Here is a 22,673-nt window from a genome sequence, read left to right on the forward strand (position 1 = left end):
AACATGTGAAGCTTTGCTTGTTGTTATAATGCTTCTGACTGCTGCATACGTCACTGCTACCCAATTTGCCAATTAGCTTACTAGCCAATCAGAGGCCAACATTATTCCTTATGTAAATGTATAGTGTTTCATCGTGGGTAAACTAACAATATTTGTTGGAAAAGGAGTTATTATACAATCAATCAAATGGCTTTCCAAGTTCAAGTTAAATGTTTCCTTTATCCAGAAACAACTATTTGCTTAGTGAATTATGATCATTGTTTTTTTTAGTCACACCATGACTAAACATGCTGTCCAAATGGGACCTATATATAAACTGTGGACGGCATGTGCTCTATAGATTCGAAAGTGATGAAGGCAATTATTTCCCCCAGTCGTCCTGCGGCCGGTCGCGGATAGTCGGCACAGCGGGACAGCCAATGAAACGAAGGCTTGCCTTTGTTGCCATCTAGTGTTCATTTTTTTGCCATCTTTTTCACCCAATCACAAATTTTCACTTTTCTTTGCAGGGTATTTGGAGACTGTAGTTCGATTCCCCCTCATGGAAGATGTATCCATAGTTAAACTTAGTTATTGATCAGTTAACTGGTAATGGCATACCTGGATGTAAAATAATAAAATATGTTGAGTTTAGCTTGTACACAGTATGTTGTTTTGTGATATAATGCACTGATTGGTTGGCACTTTTAATTTCGTTGTACACGTTGCAATGACAAAATAAAGCTATGAAGAATGGAACCAAATGGTTCCATTTGTACACTCTCATAGTTAAATTAACATTGATTTGAAAATATAAATTGGGGGACCCAGAGATAGAAATCCCAGAAATGGGCAAGGGCTAATTAGTGTCAATTTGGGGTCCTTGACATGAAAACGTTTGGGAACCACGTAGGCTACTGGTCTATATAAATCATAGCACATCACACCATCCCTTTTTCTTTCAATGTAACATCACAACAAATTACTTTTAAACATTTCAGTTGAACTCTGTGAAATGACACAACTCTAATATACAAAGATAAAGATAATTAGAAAATGGATACAATATCAAAAAACTGTGGGATACAATATATAGTGCAAATGTATCGGCTAGCAGCAGTTGAAATCCTATCCTAAAATTTGAACAAATGTAGAATGTATTGCTCTGTTTATATAACAGAATTTATTTAAACAGATGTATTTTGCTGTAAGCAGTGTAGGGGTATAAACAGTGTACACACAATGATTTGTATTCCTTAAGGTGCTTCCATTCAAGTGTACACTTAAACTGTATTGTAACGATCCCAAGAACCGGAGGCACTGATAAAGATCTCTCTTTATTATCATTGAATAAGCGTGCATACAACGACAGCATTTACGTGTGTGCGCGTCATAGACAGGTCTGCTCTCTCAACCTAACTACATACACGGAGCAACCCGTCAATCACTCCCCCAAGACAGTCCCATTGGCTCACGCCATAGCTGGCCGCACAATAAGTTGGCTTGTTTACTGTTAGACCCACAGTTTGGATATAAATATTGAAATGACAATTAAAATTGCATTTCAATATATCACACACATTATGTTGTTGTATTACTGTTGTATGGTAGACAATATATTTGTCACTGTCACTGCTCTCAGTTTCGTATGTGGCGTAAACATAAAAAACGCAGAGAGAGACAAATCCAGGCATTCATCTCGTCCAAAAATATATAAAACTTAAACGCCAAAATCGCGAGAGAGTCAGCTGTTCATTACAAAGTATTCCACGGACCTCGATGTGATCGTTAGCTGCGATAAAGTAACAAAAAGCTCATGATGACGACTCGTGCAGGAAAAATAATATCATAACACAGTTAGTCAGAAAAACGATAGAAGAAGAACAGAGTCATTCGGCAGTGACATTCAGAACAGCGCCACGGCCTATCCACAACCACTCTGTGGGCAGATATATATTACATCGGTAGTGAACTTTAGGACAGCGCCACGGCCCATCCACAACCACTCTGTGGCCAGATATATATTACATCGGTAGTGAAGTTTAGGACAGCGCCACGGCCCATCCGCAATCACTCTGTGGCCAGATATATATTACATCGGTAGTGAACTTTAGGACAGCGCCACGGCCTATCCGCAACCACTCTGTGGCCAGATATATATTACATCGGTAGTGAAGTTTAGGACAGCGCCACGGCCCGTCCGCACCCACGTTGCGGCCGGAAAGGGTACTGCGCCCGTAGTGAATTTTCCCTACCATAGACAATGCATTGGAGCCCGTTTAGCTTCCTGCCAGTTGTTTCAGCCATGGCTACGGGTCTGTTCCCCTGTTGACCCAGTATGACTCTGACAACCCTGATCCTATCAGGTGTAAGGAGGTCTGCTGGGACCCTGATGGGGAACAGCAACTGGTTGTGAAATTGACTGAGAAACAAATCTGATTCCATGTAACATTTTGTGAAATTAACAGAGAACTAAACTGCCTTTAAAATGTACTTAGGCCTATTGATTTCCTAATCATGTTAGTTCATGTAGTTTTATAGCTATAGGCTATATTGTATTTTATATTTCATATTTTATTGAAGGTTGTTTACATGAATGCAATCACAAAATTACATTGCAAATGTTAACACATCACATGATTAATGATGGAAAATGAAAGAGAAAAAAATTGGCAGCATTGATCATTTCGTCATGTGCTTGCGTGACAAAGATATGTTGCATGGAATTGTCCAGGACAATCATTTCTGAGAGGCAAAATCTCTGGTTCAAATGCCGAAAAATGGACCTTGACATGAAAAAGGTTGAAAATTACTGATGCATTATGTAGCGTTGTAGCCTATAGGAATATATATGACAGGTATACTGTGTAGATAGAGTATGGTGTATCAAGTATAGGTATATCTCAAACTCATAGTTGGCCTCCAACTTATCTGACAAACGTCTATAGTTATGTCATTGTGTTAATATTATATAGCATACTGTATATTTAGTGTTCCGGAGTGATACACTCTTTAGATTCCGTGCAAAACCATTGTCTGTCTGTTGGTTTTTGTGTGCATAATTCATTTCAAAGCACCTTGTAAATTCAAGCTCACCCAATATGAATAAGTCAGGCATAGATTTAATGTATTTATTAAACATGAAATAGTTTTGTGTTGATTTGGAAGCTCAGATATAGAGTATATAGGCCTATATGACAATAGAAACACTGCAGAAAAAGAACAGAGTTACTTTACTGTGTTTTCGTTAGAGATATTTAATACTGGTTGAAGGTTGTTTATGAAAGATATGCAATCACAAATGTACATTTCAACACTTAAAAACATTAGATATGGAATCAAAATTATGGAAGTAGAGGAGAAGAATGAATGATTAATGATTGGTAAGCTGCATAAAGGCATTGTCAGTTGGGTTATAAACAGCTTCAGTTTTTCACACCTACAGTAAAAACATTTTTCACAGGAAATGTCGCTGTCTGCCTGTCGGACAGAAACCTTAGGGCGGCTGTGGCTCAGGAGGTCGTCCAATAATCCCTGGATCGGCGGTTCGAATCCCGGCTCCTCCTGTCCACATGTCAAAGTGTCCTTGGGCAAGACACTGAACCCTACATTGCCTCCAATGAGTCGATCAGTGTGAGCTTGCCACCATTGGTGTGTGAATGTGGAAAGTGAGGACGCTGGCGTCGACTGTTCGACGCTTCAGCTCCCAATGTATGAATGAATGAACCATTTTACAGTGCTTTGAGCACTTGGAAGAGCACAAAAATGCAATTCATAAAAAATGCAATTTGTTATATCTCCATATTTGTATATATTCTCGTAAATGAATGCCCTACTTTGTCACTACAGTACATATAGCAGATCTATAAGGTCTTTGATCTACATGTTTTGAGCCTGTAGATCTTTAATTTTCTTGCAAATTTTGAAATGCTGGAATAATTTGGTAGGCCTACACACAGAAAAATAACATGGCGGATTTGTTCCTTTTGGGGTACAAATGGCTTGTCACCCCCGGAGTACCCTAGTTGAGTACAGAAATGTACCTTTGGTATTGGTACATTGGTGTACCCTTCTTGGTTGTACCTCTAAATAACATTCCTGTACCCCTATTGACAAATTTGTACCTTTGCCTGCATCTCTAAAAGAACATTTATGTACCCCTATATGGACAACATTGTACCTCTAAAATAACATTTATGTACCCCTATACGGACAACATTGTACCTCGAAAAGAACATTCATGTACCCCTATACGGGCAACATTGTACCTCGAAAATAACATTTATGTACCCCTATATGGACAACATTGTACCTTGAAAAGAACATTTATGTACCCCTATATGGACAACATTGTACCTCTAAAATAACATTTCTGTACCCCTATATGGACAACATTGTACCTCTAAAATAACATTTCTGTACCCCTATAGTGACATTGTACCCCTATATGGACAACATTGTACCTCTAAAATAACATTTCTGTACCCCTCTAAAATAACATTCCTGTACCTCTAAAATAGTAATTCTGTACCCCTACTGGCAACAATGTACCTTTATGTACAAATACAAAATGGATTCAGAAACATGAACAACATTCAATAACTTTTTATTTTTTCCCAAAGTGCAGGTCAATTGGGCAATAATATTATGGTTGTGCAACATGAACAACCTAGTGCAAAGAACAACCTAGTGCAAAATTAGGTTTTGTGCAACATGTACTTGAGTACATTTAGTGCAAACATGTAAAAATATAAAATACATACAACATCAACATTTAGTGCACACATGTAAAACTATATACAACATGAATGAGTACAATTCCCCCAGCACTTATACAACACAAGACTGATGCATTGAGCCTGTTGAGCCGTTCATTAACAGTCTTGCATTGCTGAAATGCTGGGGGAATTGTACTCAATTCTGTGACATCCAGCTAGTCTGCACAAAACTACAAATTCCTTTCAAAAGATCTATACGAAATGTTTCAACGCAACATACAAATGATCATCCACTGAATATGTGTCAAGCGATGTGTGGTCCAATTCGTCTCCAGGTTTGAGCAACATCCAGTCACTGTCTACTTTTACATGATAAGCATGAAAATGTGAGTCAAAGGACAATGGAAGCAACATTTTACTGCCAAGCACCCACATGGTATCAATGTTAAGAATGTATTTGATCTGTACAAATACAGGAATTCTTTCAACATGTAAAAGGTCTAATGTCAGTACATCTCCAACTGCATACTTTATGTTGTCTAAAGTTACTTCAGAGACACGTTGACTGACTTTGTCCTCTAATTCTGTAGCTCTGAAGTTAAACTTATCATTTGTTTTTAGAGCAGTCTGAAGAGTAATGGGAAGAGACAAAAATGGTGTGCTGACACTTTTACCAGGCACCTTTTCAAAATCACCCAAGATGTTGGCAGCTGAAAATTCCCAACATTGCTTGAACTGGTGACGATTGCTTAGTGTCATAGCTACGTTTACAAAATTTCGAGTGTTCTTAGCCAGGTTCTTAAAATATTGATGTTTTCCTACAAATCTCATACACCAAAGAGAACGGAGGGGACCATACATTAACATAAGTCTTGGATAATGTATAAGAAAATGACATTTAGGCGTTAGTACATTTCCAAATTCCGCTTTCATCTCAGAAAGGAATTCATGAATAAGTAACGGAAGACATGCTAGGTCATCTTTCCGCACCTTAGCTGCCATGACAACATCTGCAATACTTCGCAATAATAAGAACACGTGCCAGTAACTGCTGCCAGGAGGAACACGTTGCCCCATTAGAAAAGGCAATAATCTGAAAAGACACCATTTTTGAGTAGCAGATCCTACAATGCCTACAGTTTGGAGTCGTTCAGACAACGGCACAGGCTTATTAGCCTTGTCATTCTGACCTACACTGAGTTTGTTAAGCTCTTCGTTTAGCTCAGTTATACTGATGTGCTTTTTTCTATGTGCCTCGCAAATAACATGCTTCATTGTCAGTGGAACAACTCCCTCCAACATATCATGCATGATGTCTGGGGGCAAAGACTTGGTCACATCAAAATAACCTAGTGAATCAAAATAACTATTGCCTTTTACACCATACACAGCTACATTGGACTTGTTCTGCTGGACACACTGGAGATGATATTTGTGGACTTCAGTGTTTCTCAGAACAAAATCATCTTCTAGGAATGAGTCATTGATTTCTGCATGAGTTGCCATACAGTTACGACAAATTCTACCCGAGCTAAAACACATTCTGAAGCCACCAATCATGTGAGCAGAGAGATTGTCAGCTGAAAAGGTTGCTACAGCAGCATAAACTGTGTGCTCTGTTCCACGAACACTTACAGTAAAGCCTTCAGCTGAAAGATGTTTTAGGTCATCTAGCATTCGTTTTAAGATGGCATTCCGATATTTTGTCAGGGTTGAATATTGAACTAACATGGCTAAGTGAATGTGGCCGAGTTGAGATCGATACTTTCCACTCATATTTCCAATAGTGTAGTAAAATCCACATAGCTTATGCTTCCCTCTCTTGGCTCCAAGAGGATTCACTATTTCAAATTAATCTTCAAAAAGATGAATTCTTAAAGCATCGGGATGCTCTCTAAAAACAGAATGCTCCTTAAAATAAAGACCATCTCTATAATCTGTCAGAAGCTCTTCATCTATGACCTGGTTATTTTCAGATAGTATTTGATCCCAGACGTCATCATGAGCACAGTACTTCTTTAAAACTTCAGCAATGGGAACATAGGAAAAGGAACCAACTTTTTGGCCAGAAGAGCTTTTCAATGTGTAGTGTACAGGTTTTGTATAGTTCAACTTGGATTTACAGTGTTCTTGAATCATGTGTGGAGAACGGACTGCTTCATAAGCGTTATCAAAGAAATCTGATGAGTGTAAAACCTGCTGAAGTTCGGGGCAATTTGAAATATCAAAACCACCTTTTTTCAGATGATAAGAAATAAATGAATCATAATTCTCTTTGAAAAAACTAAATAGAAATTTGACATAATTTGTAATGTCTTGTTGAAGTGACACATTTAGAAGGTTTTTCTCTCTGCATTTAAGCACAAAGCCAAACAGATTATCTTTGAAATCCTCAAGTAGTTGATCTAAATATGGCCTGGAATCAAATTCATCAGAAGCTATTGGTTCATTCTCCACACTTTGGTTTTCATCAGAAGTACTTGGTTCATTCTCCACACTTTGGTGTTCATCAGAAGTACTTGGTTCATTCTCCACACTTGGTTGCTCTACGTAGACATTATCAATAGGCCTAGATCTAAATCTTGATTTGTGTTTTCTGTACACATGTCGTCTATAAGAAGGATATTTGGTAAATGTTGACTGACAATCACCTAAACCACATGTGATACTAAAATTTGGTTGATGTGCATGAACTAGTCCAATATGTATAATTAACTTTGAGAGGGTAAAAACCTTTCTAGTGCATTTTGGGCACTGATGCATTGTGATCTAGTACAGACGGTTAATTATTTGCAGTGCACAGAGCGTTAATCACCCGCAGTATGGTTGTTGGAATGGCCTTGTCTCCCTCTTCCTTGATATTGACGATGCGCAGCTGAAGGAAAGTGAGAGTTTTTTTCAGACCTGGTGGGTATGCAAGGTTGAAAACAAAATACATACAGAAGGCTGTTATGAAGGCTTCATCAAGGCTTCTGCACTGGCACACGTCCGCACCGTCAACTTTCACCACACACCGCACCCGTCCAGCGATGGCCATCTTCCAGTCCTGGTCCATGACTTGTATGGTTGGATTGGGCGTAGCAGCATCCCCCTACATAAAGCAAAACATGCAAAATTAATATTTTCAAAATATGTGTCAAAACTTGTTACATCAACCACTTTGAACCGCATCGTTCTTTTTTCTGGGGACATTTGCCAAACATATTGGATCTACAAGCTCATGACTGACACATTGTGAGCTTAGAAATTTGGTCAAGGGGCGGCAGACAAAATAAAAATTGTATTTAAGGTTAAAGTGGTTAAATGACTGAAAATAAACTATAACATGAAGTCAACATATTATTACCAAAGCTAATGTGTAAACAAACACTACATCATATACACATTGGTGAGGGTCACTGCTAAGGGTTCCTTGGCTTGAAAAAAAGACCCCTAGTTTACATTTTGTAACTTCAGTGGCATTTATATAGAAAGAACAGATTTGTCATTTATGTTAAACACAATACATCTGGGTGGGGCAGCGGTTGCCTCTCCCTCATTACCACCACTGAACAAGGCCCTTAATCCAAACCGCTCCGGTGGAGCTGCTCAGTGGCTAGCAGGTCAGACTGTGGTTGTACCGGGCAGCTTCCAGCTATGAAAGTGTGTGACAAGAAGTACGGCCCCACAATTATATATGTTTTTGTAGTAGTAGGATTGGATGACCCATACAATTGACATGGGCTGCATACAGTGGAGGAGAGCAGTGGTTCCCAAATGCTGTGCCTAGATGAGTACGCTGCTCACACAGGCTTTGTGGCTGCTCTAAACTGTTTACATGGTGATAGAACTGAAAAGCAGTGAAACACCGTGCAGGACAATTCAGATGCTCACCTCTCCCATCATGATGAAGACTTCAATTTTCTCTTTGAAGATGGACGGCAGTATGATCAGCCCGGCCCTGAAGTCGATTTCTGGAATGCAGTAAACATAGCAAGAGTCACCAATCACATCAAGTGGGGATGCACACCAACGGACCGACATGAGGAAACAACGGTCAGAAACTAACTTGTGGTTAGGTTAGGGTTTGAAGTAGGTTGTTGGTGACAGTCGGACCAATAGTATGTCTAAACTAAAGTGTGCAACGTGTTTAATTAGAAAAGTGCTCACTACCTGGTAGATCTTCAGCCAGGGCATCCTGTCTTGCGGCGTTGAAGACTTCTGCGTGGGATTTTCCTGCACGTTTTAGAACTTCTGGCAAAATACCAGCGAAGCCCTCCCTGAAGCGATCACACAGACTGCTTGTGGCTGGATGGATTCGATCAACCTCATCAGAAAACTGTAGAAAACACAAGAATGATTAATATTCAGCATATGCCTATGATATACAATCTCACAATATTTGAAATTACTACATAGATGGGTTTTCAACAGGGACAGAGACCCCTAGGTACTCATGAGGACTTACATGAGGTTGTTTTCATTTTGTTGCTATAGCTCTGCCCCCAATGTAAAGCGTAAAAGCGCTATACAAGTTTGAGATATTATTACATGGGTGCTTACCTAATTGTGTGATGGGGAAAATGTGCAGAAAATAGCAAATCTACAAGCTCACATCACAATGCATTGCTGCGATATGCTGTGAGTTTGTAGATCTATTTTTGGCAAAGAGGTTTGGTTTTGATTTAAAAAGGAATCAAAATGTTAAGATTTGCTAGCCATTGGGCTTGAGAACATATTTTTGTAACCAGATAAAGTTAATGACCCCTGATAGATTGATAATGCTGCAACATTCAGCTGTGCACTATACTTACTCCACCAGGAGCCCTTAGGAAGGGATAGCTTTGGAGTAGATCTTCCACAGAGATCCCATCCATGATTTCACGCCGTCTCCAGGAGAAGGTTCGCACCATGAGATCTTTCACAGTTGGGAGATCTGGATGAGTCTTCTGGTATTCACTTTGAAGAACGGCAACATGGGCCTTCACAGAAGTGGCATCCTCTCCGACAACCAGTATTTCCTGTGGAAAAAGCATAGACAGATGTGGATGAGTTGCACAGTGCAACGCCTGCTCCCACGTATGCAAAGCCATTTTGTTATCGTTGGATGAGATTCTGTTCACAATTCCATGCTGTATTTATGTGGTAACCATACAAGAAATAACAGGCAAATGTTGTGAAGACTTATTAGAAAATTAAAAGGGTCCATTTGGTTTCTATTTACACTCTCAAGAGTCAATTTGGTTACCAACTCTCCATCATTTAGCTAGGGACAACCTGGAACACAGTCACCCTCAAAATATATAGATATGACAAATGACTTACACATTGATTAGCTGCTCGTTTGTGCAGACTAGGTGTAGAGGGAGGTTGGGGCTTCTTTGCGTGGCCATACTTCTCTTTCATCTTTCGGACCTCGGTATTGCTGAGCAGTGGTGCACGTTCATTTTTACATTTTCTTTTTAGGGACGCATGCCAGGTTGTCTGGATAAAATGGAACACATTTGGCTATTAACCCCTTTTGGTGTTTTAAGCAATGTTATACTTTAGCTATTGAAAAATAGCAGATCTACAAGCTCATAGCACGGCACTTTGTGCCGCGCTATGAACTTGTAGATCTGCCATTTTTCGTCGCATGTACATGCACACAGAAATCACTGAAGATTGAAGAGAATAAAACACAACTTACATAGCCATTCCCCTCTGCATCTCTAAGATGCGGGTATTTCACAACCACTGACTTGGCAACCTGAACGTACTCCGCTGTGGTTGGATACCTAGCCCAAAAAGAAATTACAAACTCAAGGTTTCTTAAAAGATCAGCTAACAATGTATGAATGCCAAGTACTAAAGTTATAGTAATGGTTAACAGTTGATACTTACATGTTGTGCAACATTAGTTTTTCATACAGCACACTGGTAATTTTGTGACGTATTCTCGGCACTACGAGACGCGGGTCCCTGGCATCGAGCACCGTCTGAACGTCATGGGGAAAGGTTGGACAGATGGTGATATGTTGTAGTCTCACACGGGCTGGTTCAACACTCCCACAGGCTGGTTCAGCACTGCAATGGAACAAGCAGTTTTCTTTTGTTAGTTTTATATTCGTTCTGTGACAGTGTCTTCCAGTCTCTTTTTTTTGTAGGAGGGATAGACAGTAGGCTGACAAGGGGGGGGGGGGGGAGACATGCAGTAAAGTCCGTGGGGATCGGGGGTCGAACCTGCGGCAGTGCCAGTCAGGTGCCTGGACCGCTGAATCACCCAATATGTTGGCATACCCATTTAACCCAGTCAGGACAGGAACCCCTTTTTGGTGTTTTAAGCATTATGTTATACACTTTACCCATTGAAAACCATTTTTTTTAAATGGCACAAATCATTGAATATATGTTCTCAAATCAAAATTCAACTCAAATCCTTGCTTCTGGTGGGGTCCCTGGAACTACACATTTTCAGATGGGGGCCCGCAGCCAAATACAGATAATTCTGGGGGTCCTCGACATCAAAAGGGTTGAGCACTACTGACATGGAAACATAGGTTTTTCAGAAAACTGTTCAGCCTCAAATAAGCACAACTATCTTATGGAGATGCACTTGCCTTGAAACCGTGGAAAGCTGAGATTGGGAGGCTTCTTCGGGCTCAATTGGCTGTAAACAAATCTCTGTCTCACCCTCTTTGTATTTTTCTACAAATTGTCTAAATTTAATTAGTTTTTTGAATGATCCAGCGAAGAGGAAGCCAATCATTTGTTCAGTTAGTCCACAGTCCACCGTTTCTCCGTCCACTTCATTCTCTGAGGAAACACACACACACACACACACACACACAGTATAGCTGATTTAATTAAATGAATCATATGACAAATTGTAAACGTTGTATTTATTACTTTATACTTAATTAAAGCCATTTAAACACCTCCTCCACACTAACCGTTTCCCCACATAAGGACAAATTGTACAGGTAGTTCAGTCTAGTCAGACCAGACAGCACGGACAGGTTTCAGAGGCTAAAGACCTGGTGAAATGGAAAAATACGTTTTTCACATGTATCCCTGTCATAATAGGAGATGGAGAAAAAAAAAAGCAGAATAATGAATGCATTAGTGAATAAAAACTGCGGAAACGCACCCAGGGCGGAAAGTATTTCACAACGGCCAAGGGCGCTCACACACACACAGCCGCAACACAACAGTGGCATACAGTACAGCACAGCACACTTTCTTTCACCCGACGAATTTCGCAACGCATGCGTGTGTGGGACGGAGCCGTGGGTCACACACACACTGACGGTGCCATGGCGTGTAGAGTGTGCTATGTTGTTTGCGCACGGACGGTGCGCAAACAACATTGAGCACACAGTTTGGGAAACACTGTGTAGCTTTGCATTTGTCTGCCCGTGTTTCAGCAGCACGGTGTGTTCACACACGCCAGAAATGAACAGATAATTTGTTGGCAAATGAACGTATTACTGTGGTGGTGAATGATTGCCTGGTGGCCCGCAAAACAATACGGACGCAAACCATAATATCATGATACAACCCCGAAATAAAGACAGTGGAATGACGCTTTAAATATTATAAATGAACATGCTACTGCCAGTCTGCTCCCGCGAGCAGGGAAACAAAACACAGTAACAGGGAAAACACGTTTTGGCGCGTATATCCGCCATTTCAGTTTTCCCCGACATGTTAAACGACATGTTGGTGCTCAACATTTTATTTATATAGCCTATATGTTCCTAAACATGAAACTGCTTACTGTAAGTTAGTGCAAACATTAAATAAAGATACGTACCGGTAAACCTTTTTGCCTCGACTTCTGAAACGTCTATTCCAGCTTCCGCGACAAGCTTGTGAATCAGTTCCTCTGTAGTCAAGGTGGACAGCTTTCGTACGTCTACTCCTCCTAATACGAATACTGTCGCCATATCGCTGTTAGTTTGGTTGTCCGTCCGTCTGGCCGGCGGCCGCCACCCGGCTACAACGACCCAAACTCCCGCTAACTACTAACTAGTAGCTACCTTACCGACCCAAAGTCCCGAGTGGAAAGTGCTGTGTCAGCACTGCTAAGCAAACTTAAATGCACCGTAAAATGGCGCCTAGCTGGTGGGTGGCTGGGCATGTTCCTCTTGACTGGTGAAGATGCACTGTGATTGGCCAGTACAGCAGAAAGCTGACTTGCATTCAGCCAATCACTGACCATTTTGCTTCAAAGGCGGGTCTACAAGCTCAGAATGGGTTCAAATATGTACCTAGGGGTCCAAAAACTAATTTGTACCTTTTAAGGGCTACAGTTTTGTACCATATGGGCCATTTTAGTACCGTATATGGTACTCTACCGATCCAAAGGGTACATTTAGGACAAAAGTACCATAAGGGGCCCAGATTTATCACAATTTTTTTTTGTGTGTATGGTATGGTTGGCTAAATATAAAGGTGTCACTCATGGGGAATATATATATATATATATATCACCCATTCTTGAGATAAGGGACAAAACTTTTTTCAAACTGGATTTTTTTTTTTTTTAAGATACATTCAAATCAAATAGATGTATTTGTAGACACAGGTCTCAACTACCAATCTTGAGAAGGAACAGGTTTTTCACATAACATTTCTTTCTAAAATGGGACATTTATGCACTTAATACCTGATTCATGTCAACTCCGTCAGACACACTAAAATCCCTTTTAATTGAATTTTATCATTTCAACAATAATATAAAGTCCTCAGTTATCTTATAATGGCTTTCAGTAATCAAGTTAAGTAATACAAATCTTTTAATATTATTTTGTTCCAATATCACACTATTATGAAATATCCAATTTCTCAAAACCGTCATTTCAACCTTTATTTTCAATATTATAACATGAAAACCATGTAAAAAAAAAAAAGATTCATCATTACGTATCATTTCAGTTGGTGTTTCAATACATAAGCACAAAAGATTTGACAGCGAATTTTCTATTTCTTTGGAAATTAACAAAAACATCACGGGACGAACGTCTGACGGAGTTGACGAACATCTGACGGAGTTGACAAGTTTAACTGATTTAGGTTCTAGACCACCTAGGATCTTGATTCTGGTGACTAATCCCACATTTTCAAGGATGAGGAATACAGTGGTACTATTTAGATTTGCCCTGTGAACATGGCAGCCATTTTTCAAAATGGCCGCCAACTTTCTGTTATTTCCCAATAACTCAAGTTCTACACCACCTAGGATCTTGATTCTGGTGACTAATCATACATTTTCAAGGATGTGGGATACATTGGTACTATTTAGATTTGTCCTGTGACCATGGTAGACATTTTTCAAAATGGCCGCCAACTTTCTGTTATTTCCCAATAACTCAAGTTCTACACCACCTAGGATCTTGATTCTGGTGACTAATCATACATTTTCAAGGGTGAGGAATACAGTTGTACTATTTAGATTTATCCTGTGACCATGGATGGTAGACATTTTCAAAAATGGTGGACCTGCTATTATTTTACCAATTTACTCAGGGAATATTATCAGAATAATATAAAATCTGTGAATACATTTCTTACCAAGAATTTTCTTCACCAATGTTTGTAAAGGTGTCTACTAACATATCCCACATTGGTTTCTATTTGACCACCCTAGGGGCATGTTTGACAGCTGCTGAAAGTTGGGTACCATCAACAACCAATATAAGGCTAAATGTTCTAAATTTCATTATGCTTTAAGTAGCATGTGGCATGTCAAACTAGGGGCTTTTCATGATTCTGGATCCATTCCAAGCATTAGTTTTGCACAAAAAACACTACGTTGGCTAAAAACGGCCATAGCCATCATCACAGATGTGATGAGGTCAGCACATGTCGGCACATTTGGGCAAGTGGCTATGGCCAAACTAGGGGGTCTATGGCCAAACTAGGGGTCAAACTCCTTGGGCTAAATTCGGTGAGGTGAACAGTGAGCAGTGAACAGTGAGCGAAAGACTGAAGACAGAAGATTTGGCTTCAGGACCATCAGGCAGGATGTGCAGACACTGAAGGCATCAGTGTCTTTCTCTGTGTCCCCAGCATGTCAACCAAAGCAATGTTACCAAATCAAAGGAGCCTTCACCTCATGTCACCTGGGGCTGGGTGAGCAATCGTATCCTGTATCTAAACTCACAACTAAATACAGACACTTGGCCAGACTGCCGTTTGAAAGGGTCAAACCCCTCATCCTGATTGGGGAAGACCACCCCACCTAATCACACCAACCGAACAAGTGAGGTTGGGCCTCCAGGTGGGCCAGCAGCCATCTGCACAAGACTGGGCTGGACCCTGCAGGAAAGCAATCTCCAGCCAAGACAATGTAAGTTGACTATAACAGAGCCCCAGAACACAGAGCTCAGGAGAAGGATGGAGAAACACTGGCAGGAGGCCACCAAGATACAATGCCCCAGAGACCCAGAGTCTGCCACCACTGGCAGTAAGGAGATCAACTGCTGCAGCAAAGATGAAAGGCAAGTCTCCACCAAAAAAAACCCTGAACCTAATCGGGGTGTCAAGAGACCAAAGTTTCTCCCCCACAGTTCCCTGCAGTGGCCAGTGAAGTCAAACTGTGCATCTGTACCTGAAAGGGGCAAGTCAAAGGCCAGAAAGCCCACCTCCTTTTAATGTCCTGTCAGTAGAAACTCAACCTGCACCTGAAATAAGCCCTTACCTCTCCCAGAGAAAGTTCATCCTTGAAAATGTAATGATTAGTCGCCAGAATCAAGATCCTTGGTGGTCTAAAACTTGAGTTATTGGTAAAATAACAGCAGGTTGGTGGTCATTTTGAAAAACAATGGCTGCCATGGTCACAGGACAAATCTAAATAGTACCACTGTATTTCTCATCTTTTAAAATGTATGATTAGTCGCCAAAATCAAGATCCTAGGTGGTCTAAAACTTGAGTTATTGTAAAATAACAGCAGGTGGCGGCCATTTTGAAAAAAAAATGGCTGCTATGGTCACAGGACAAATCTAAATATTACCAATGTACCCCACATCCTTGAAAATGTATGATTAGTCACCAGAATCAAGATCCTAGGTGGTGTAGAACTTGAGTTATTGTAAAATAACAGCAGGTGGCGGCCATTTTGAAAAATGGCTGCCATGGTCACAGGGAAAGTCTAAATTGTACCACTGTATCCCTCATCCTTGAAAATGAGGTCTTAGTCACCAGAATCAAGATCCTAGGTGGTGTAGAACTTGAGTTATTGTAAAATAACATCAGGTGGCGGCTCTTTTGTAATATGGCTGCCATGGTCACCACGAGACAAATCTGTGATGGCCCCATAGCCAAAAATGTTCCTTAAGGCATGCTCTAACTGTGTGCCAAATTAGAATACTGCCCATTATTCAAAAACAATAATTTTATTGTTTTAGGAACACTTTTGTCAACTCCGTCAGATACACGTCAACTCCGTCAGACACAAAATCTGACGGAGTTGACGTCTGACGGAGTTGACAAAATGGCATTTGTTTTCATCTTAACCCTCTTTAGTACAATGTAGCCATTTTGTTTTTGCTTAATTTTGTTAGCTAAACCTAACCCCTAAACTAAAATAATAAACATTATTTTGGAATTCTTAACAAAGATCATAAAAATGTGCAGACGGAGTTGACATGTAAAACCTGTGACCACATTGTTATCAACATTGTTTGTTTAAAATATCAAACAATTGAATGCTTGTCAGACCAGGTACTCCACTGTTGCAACAAATATAAATGGGACTTGGAAAAGGAGTCTTCAGGCTAAATCTGTCGACAATATTTTCTGATTAATTTAAGACTTTTAAAAAAACCTGACGGAGTTGACGGAGACGTGGGACGAACATTTGATATGAGATATTTAATAGAAAATATAAATTAAAATTAACTGTGTATATTATTTGCTATGTTGTTGACAATCTACTTTAATTTAGTATGTATATTTATGTGATTGTGACAGTATTAGACACTTTTTTGGCAGTTTGAAATTGTGGCCACTTGCTGGGGACAGGCTAAATACAGGCCTTTTTGGGTACAGGGCCTGCTTTTAACTAATTCAGATGGAATATGAAAACAATTATAATGAAATTAAGGGCATAATAATACACAACTGTATTACACTTAACTTTGCAAGTGCTTTTATTTTTATGAATTAATTTATTTTTTACATAAAATAAGGCTCTTATGTGTGGGACATGTTTTTTCCACTTTTGTCCCTCATCTCAAGAATGAGTGATATATATTGTTTTAGGCAATATAAAAAAATAGCACAACATATATGTAATTATGTACATAATTTACCATTTATCATTTCTGATTGGGTGGGCAGCATTTTTAGAGAAATTTCTCTAAAGGGACTCCTGCACTTCACCCTTTTTGCAACCAGATTCCAATTGTTTAGGACACAAGTAACACTTTCCTGGGGGTTGTATGTGTGCAATGTGGTTCCTAGACATTTTAGTCATGGCGCCATGTTCATGACGAAAATGTGTCATGAAAATGTGGTCTCACTTCCTACCTGGACTACAAGTCACACCTCCATGCAGCCTTCCCCCTCTCCACAAGGAGGGGCTGGGCACCAAAGCATTATGGTTACTGTAGGAATTCAGCTATCCAGTCAAACCCTTGTCAAACACATAGGCCCAATCCCAATTGCCTCCCTCAAGCCCTGAGCCCTGGACCCTCATTGACTTTAATGACGTCAGCTGTACGTGCTTGAGGGTGAGAGGCTGCAAGGGCTCCAAATTGTTGTGAAAGAAATGGGACAGCACTTTGAAGATGAATCCGCCATTCATGACACTTTGCATCACTTCATAAAAACTGTCCTTATTCACAGCCAGTGCCTACCTACATGCTTGGCCTATTTATACATGTCTATTTTAGTATTTAAGTTGATCGTTGTATTATTAGTTTCATAACACTTTCCTGTGTGATAGGGGTGTAATATTCATATATAATATTCATTATAAATTGCATTTCCATATTCTTTTACTTTGCTCATTAGTGTTTCCCTTATATTATTGTTATTAAATATATAGCCTATGCTTCCATTCCGTCTCCCTTTGAGCACAGTGAGAAAGCACTATTGTGTTTGTTGACATTCTAACCGCGATATATAACTAATTTGCATACTTAAATGATCGGAGGATCCCCTTCATTCCCCTGGTAACGCTATGAACTGTGGGTAATTTCTGAACCCGCCATGATAACGCAAGACAATGAGGCAACGTGACATGACCTTTGGGAGATATGCCAGGAACACACTTACGCAAACACATGGGAAATTAACTTTCCACCGAACTTCCCCCCCCCCCTGCAGCTAGGTATCTTTGTTCCTCCCCCCGCGCAGCTCATCCCTTCGATGGCTTGCGTAGGAAGAGAGCTTTTTTGTGCCTGGCCCAAGCCCCCGCCACCCCCACCCAGAAACGTGCCTGCACAGCCGAGTATTATCATCTTACTTGAAATGTGATGTCTTCTTACCCACCCTCCTATCCTTTTTCTTTTCTGAAGATGCAAGTAGACCGGGCGCAGCGCACGCTTGCGACCAGCAGCAATAACTTTGGTCTGACTGATGAAAGATGATTGAAATATCCCTTTAAACATTGAAATGCAATGCAGATGTGCAGAGATGTCATTGAATGTGAGGTATCTTTTTTTTTAGGTATGTTACATTATTCATGAAAAACAAAAGGGGGTATAGTCTGGACTAGAGGTATTACTTAATTCTAATTCCAATATATTATTCACACAAGTTACCTTATTTATGGAAAAAAGTCAGAGGTTTATAATCATCTGAAGATTATTCAGGCGAGTGAAAAACACAAGGGGTTATAGTCTTGCAAACTCCAGACATCAATATGCAGTACAGACTTAATTAAGCAAATTACAAGAGCTGTTAGTTACTTACTAAGGTATTGCTCAGACAATTATAATGGGGATAACACAAATGAGTAACAGGTAGTGGGGTTAATCTGGACTGAAAAGGTTTCGGCGTAAAGCCTTCCTCAGCGTGTATCTGAGTATCTCTGAGTATCTCAGATACACGCTGAGGAAGGCTTTACACCAAAACGCGTAAGAAAAGCCTGTTAGCAGAAGATCTGAAGACCTCCTCACTCCATAGCCATAATAGATCCTTTGGTTCTCCGGCTTTTGATGATTCCTTCAGCTCTGGGGACGTTTATCTTCCTTTTCTTCCCCCCTCTCTTTTTTTGGTTCTCTGGGCTCTTAAAATAAAGTGTAATGATCAGAGTTCCGTTGGCCTACAATATAGTTTATGATGGAGTTTGATCATGGCTACGATTTCTTCACTGCATTATAAATTCTATTGGTACATACAGTATAACACATCTTCACCTGGATTCACCAGCCAGCTTAGCCAGCAGCTGATTGGCCTTCAGTATATTGTCTGGCTCCTTCATGCGATAATGCTTTTCTGCCACTGTAACGGTATGAGTGAGGTAGTCGGCCACCAAAGACTTGTCTATGTCGCTCATACACTTGGTAGCAGTCTCAAAGACTCGGCGTGTCTCTTGGCTCGTAACTGACCGTCTTCCGACTCTATAATGAAAATTAAGAGAGGACATTTTAATAACATTTATCTCGACACAGCTCACCTGAAACATCTGTTAACCCATGCTGAACGGGAAACCCTGTTGATGTTTTAAGCATTATGTTTATTTATTAATAATGTATTATTACTTCAGCTATTGAAAAATAGCAGATCTACAAGCTCATAGCGAGTGCCGCGCTATTTCTAAAAAATTGTGAAAATGTGGCCAAATCTTTGAATGTATATTCTTTCACAACGAAATCTTTGCTTCTGGCGGGTGCCTGGAACTACATATTTTCAGATGGGAGTCCACGGCCAAATACAGATAATTCTAGGGGTCCTTGACATGAAAAAGGTTGAGAACCACTGATATAGAAACATAGGTATTTCAGAAAACTCTCAGGATTTTGAAGACATTTTTTAATGTCGAAGTCAGGTCTAAATGGGTTAATAGATCATATTCTCGTACTTGTTGTGCAGACGTTTCAGGTCACTGGATGGATTGTGGATCTGCCTCCCTGTGGTGGAGATGAAGAAATAGTTTGCATCGCTGGCCTTCCGCTTGCGCTTCCTGTTGTCAGGCTTGGCGCTCAGGAGTATCGGCCTCACTTGGTTGAAGTAAATGTCAAACCACTGATGGTGGAGAATTAAGAATAAAGATCAATGTCTCCCTTTGAACCTACTTAATACAGAAGAGAGCAGTACGAATCATGCACAAAGTGCATTATAGAGAGCACACAAATGAAACTTGAACATGTCGTGAAGCTACAAACCTTATTAATTATGTTCAGGGCAAAAAGCAAAACATTACCAGTTCATCTACAACAGTTATTCAAACCCAGTTCAGAAAGTGGGGATAGTAGGAGGAAATTTGACTTTAAACATACATTTGCACGGACCACTCAAAGACTGATGTGTCCTTCGATAACAGGAATCCGAACGTGGAATTCTCTGGATGACAATTTAAAGGGTTGTGCAAATATTTGCGAATTTAAAAGAAATGACAAAAATCTAATATTTAGGCAATATGAAGCCGACAAATAGGTTAGCTATCATTTCTTGCACATTGCTCAACTTCTTCAATCTTGCTTGTTTTGTGTTACTCTTTTTTTTTCTTCTTTTTTTGTGTATGAGCCAATCATTAAAGTAAAAACTAACTTTTGAGTGGAAAAGGGGGCAGGTATTTATAATAATTTATTCTTCTTCCTGCTCCTTTTCGTCATGGGTGTATCAGATAGGTATGAAAGACTAATGAATTATGAAAGACAAATTAATTGTGCAAAATAAAATAAAATGACATTAAATTGAACAGTTTTCGATTGGGTTCCGACAGGAAATCTGATGAACATACCAGCTCCTGCTTCGGTGACAGGGCAAACATGGCGACTTGTTGAGCTCCGTTCTTGTGGTCCTTTACTCCAATGATTGCATGGGCCGACTTCGTTGTCTTTCTGCCAATCCACTCCTCCACCTGCATAAAAAAGGACATCACAATGGCAACTAGTAAGGTTGGGCTATATATGCCAACATTTTGCCAAATGGACGATACATTTGTGCTAGAAAAGTGCCAGTGTCAGGTTTCTATACGGACGTGACTGCACGTTGTCAATGAACAAACCAAGACGAGGCAACACAACTGTATTTCTGTTGCCATGCACCAATCTCACTCTCTCACTGACAAATATATAAATAGTTGGCTTAATTGGCTATAGGCTATTCCCAGCACAATTAAAATAAAGATGGATTGGTCGTGGTCCCTCTAACTACGTATGCACAATTTTGTGTTGGTTACTTAATTGGTTTACTGATAATCAATAATGCTCAAGATTGTGTTGGATATGCATGGACTGCAGCCGTAGAGCAATAGGTGTATGCCGGAAGTCGGCATTTATTGATTTTGAAAACAGTAGCCTGGTGTGTAGTTGTTTAGTCTTTAAATTAATTATTTCGTTAAGTTCACTCTCTCATTTCATCCGGCCGCATTAATAGCTGTGCATTATTGCTTGCTTGTTTGCTGGTGTGAAATTGCTCCCTAAAGGCTGTTTTCTGGGGGAAGAAAACCGGGAAAAAAGCCGACCAAATGTGTGTGTTTGGGGATAAAACCAAAACAAACCTGTGTACGGGACATAGAACCTCCATTATTAATCAAGCTCCCTTATAGCACCCTCAGTAAAAATTGGCTAGTTTCTGCCTGGCAACAAATTCTGACATTTTTGTATTTTTTTCAGAGTGTGGGTACCTCTCACAAAGTTTGAAGCCAATCGTATCTAGTCAGGTGGAAATGGGCATGGCAGCATGTCATGAGCCAAGAAATCAGGACGTAATAAAACAGAATTGTACTGTACTAGAATTTCGCCGGCCTTTGGCCGGCGAATCCTAGTTACATTGCAGCGCAATATGGGAAGAAGGAAATAGCGGGAGGTGACAGACTCCACTTCATGTTTCAGCTGTGTTTTTAAACTCAGTAGTGTGCCCTGCACATGTAGTAACGGATGGGTTATAAATTATTATAATAACAGAAAGTGTTTTTTATTTCTCATAAATACGCAAACATGGTGAAACAACTACAGTCACAGAGAGCAGTGCCAAGGTAGCTGCTGCCTGCTAACGATGCAAACAACAGCCTTGCCTGTCGTGTGTGTGTGTGTGTGTGTGTGTGTGTGGGGGGGGGATAGCACTAATGTTCGACATTTTACTGTGTCATAAATATTTACATCTGTAGCCTATATTGTGATTACATTTGACCGTACATTTGACTCTTGTGTTATATTCTTGTGAAATATTCAGTAAAGTATATTGTGGTGAAATATTCACCCCAAGTTGATAAGATATGCAGAGAATATAATCCCAAGAACCCCCAGTTTGAAATGCATTAGGCCACAGACCCCCATTTGATACCATTTGCTCTCTGGGAAAATCAGGGTCCATTTGGTTCCATTTGTATGCTCTTGGAGTATGATGACTGTGCTAACAGTATTATCATAAAATATGTCTCAGTTTGAAGATTCCAAAAAACATATTTCATATGTGTGAGCTTGTAAAGTAGAACGTTCAACCTAGAGACAGTTTTGCCAAGTCTGATCATTATAAGCTACTTAGGACTTGTTTATCTATTGCAAATGTAACACTGAAACAGCGTCCACGTTCGGTTTAATAACTCCCGACCTGTTTTATCAAAAAAATAACTTGAAGTGTTTTATGGTAGCTGACATGTGTAGGTCCGTTGCCTGAAAATATCACATGTGTAGCTAAAGGGATCTCTGAGTAAAAGAATTAAACGTGCAAAATGTTACATCCTTGGCGGCTCTCCCCTATTAGTTTACTCACAGCACAGCACCGTCACTCCTGTCAGTTATTTCGTCCTAATAACTTGAAGTGGTTTATGGTAGCTGACATGTGTAGGTCCGTTGCCTGAAATATATGTGTAGCTAAACGGATCTCTGAGTAAAAAA

The 22,673-nt window shown here is 40.0% G+C and overlaps 2 protein-coding genes across 2 annotated transcripts in view; both read right to left on the bottom strand.

Annotated features, from left to right (window-relative positions):
* The window catches only part of LOC308335386 (histone H1-like), a gene marked incomplete at both ends in the record, with an annotated part of 327,443 nt that overhangs the window by 75,900 nt on the left and 228,870 nt on the right, over positions 1 to 22,673 (bottom strand). The window lies entirely within an intron of this gene.
* On the bottom strand, positions 2,289 to 10,082 carry LOC308335858 (uncharacterized protein; the record flags this gene model as incomplete). The annotated part of the gene is made up of 6 exons (XM_080793076.1): positions 2,289 to 2,368; positions 7,638 to 7,788; positions 8,571 to 8,650; positions 8,850 to 9,015; positions 9,491 to 9,697; positions 10,002 to 10,082. 6 exons carry the CDS (start codon positions 10,080 to 10,082, stop codon positions 2,289 to 2,291), a joined length of 765 nt encoding a protein of 254 aa, XP_080649202.1.

The sequence above is a fragment of the Protomyctophum bolini genome (assembly GCF_963924005.1).
Source record: "Protomyctophum bolini genome assembly, chromosome: 20".
Taxonomy (NCBI): domain Eukaryota; kingdom Metazoa; phylum Chordata; class Actinopteri; order Myctophiformes; family Myctophidae; genus Protomyctophum; species Protomyctophum bolini.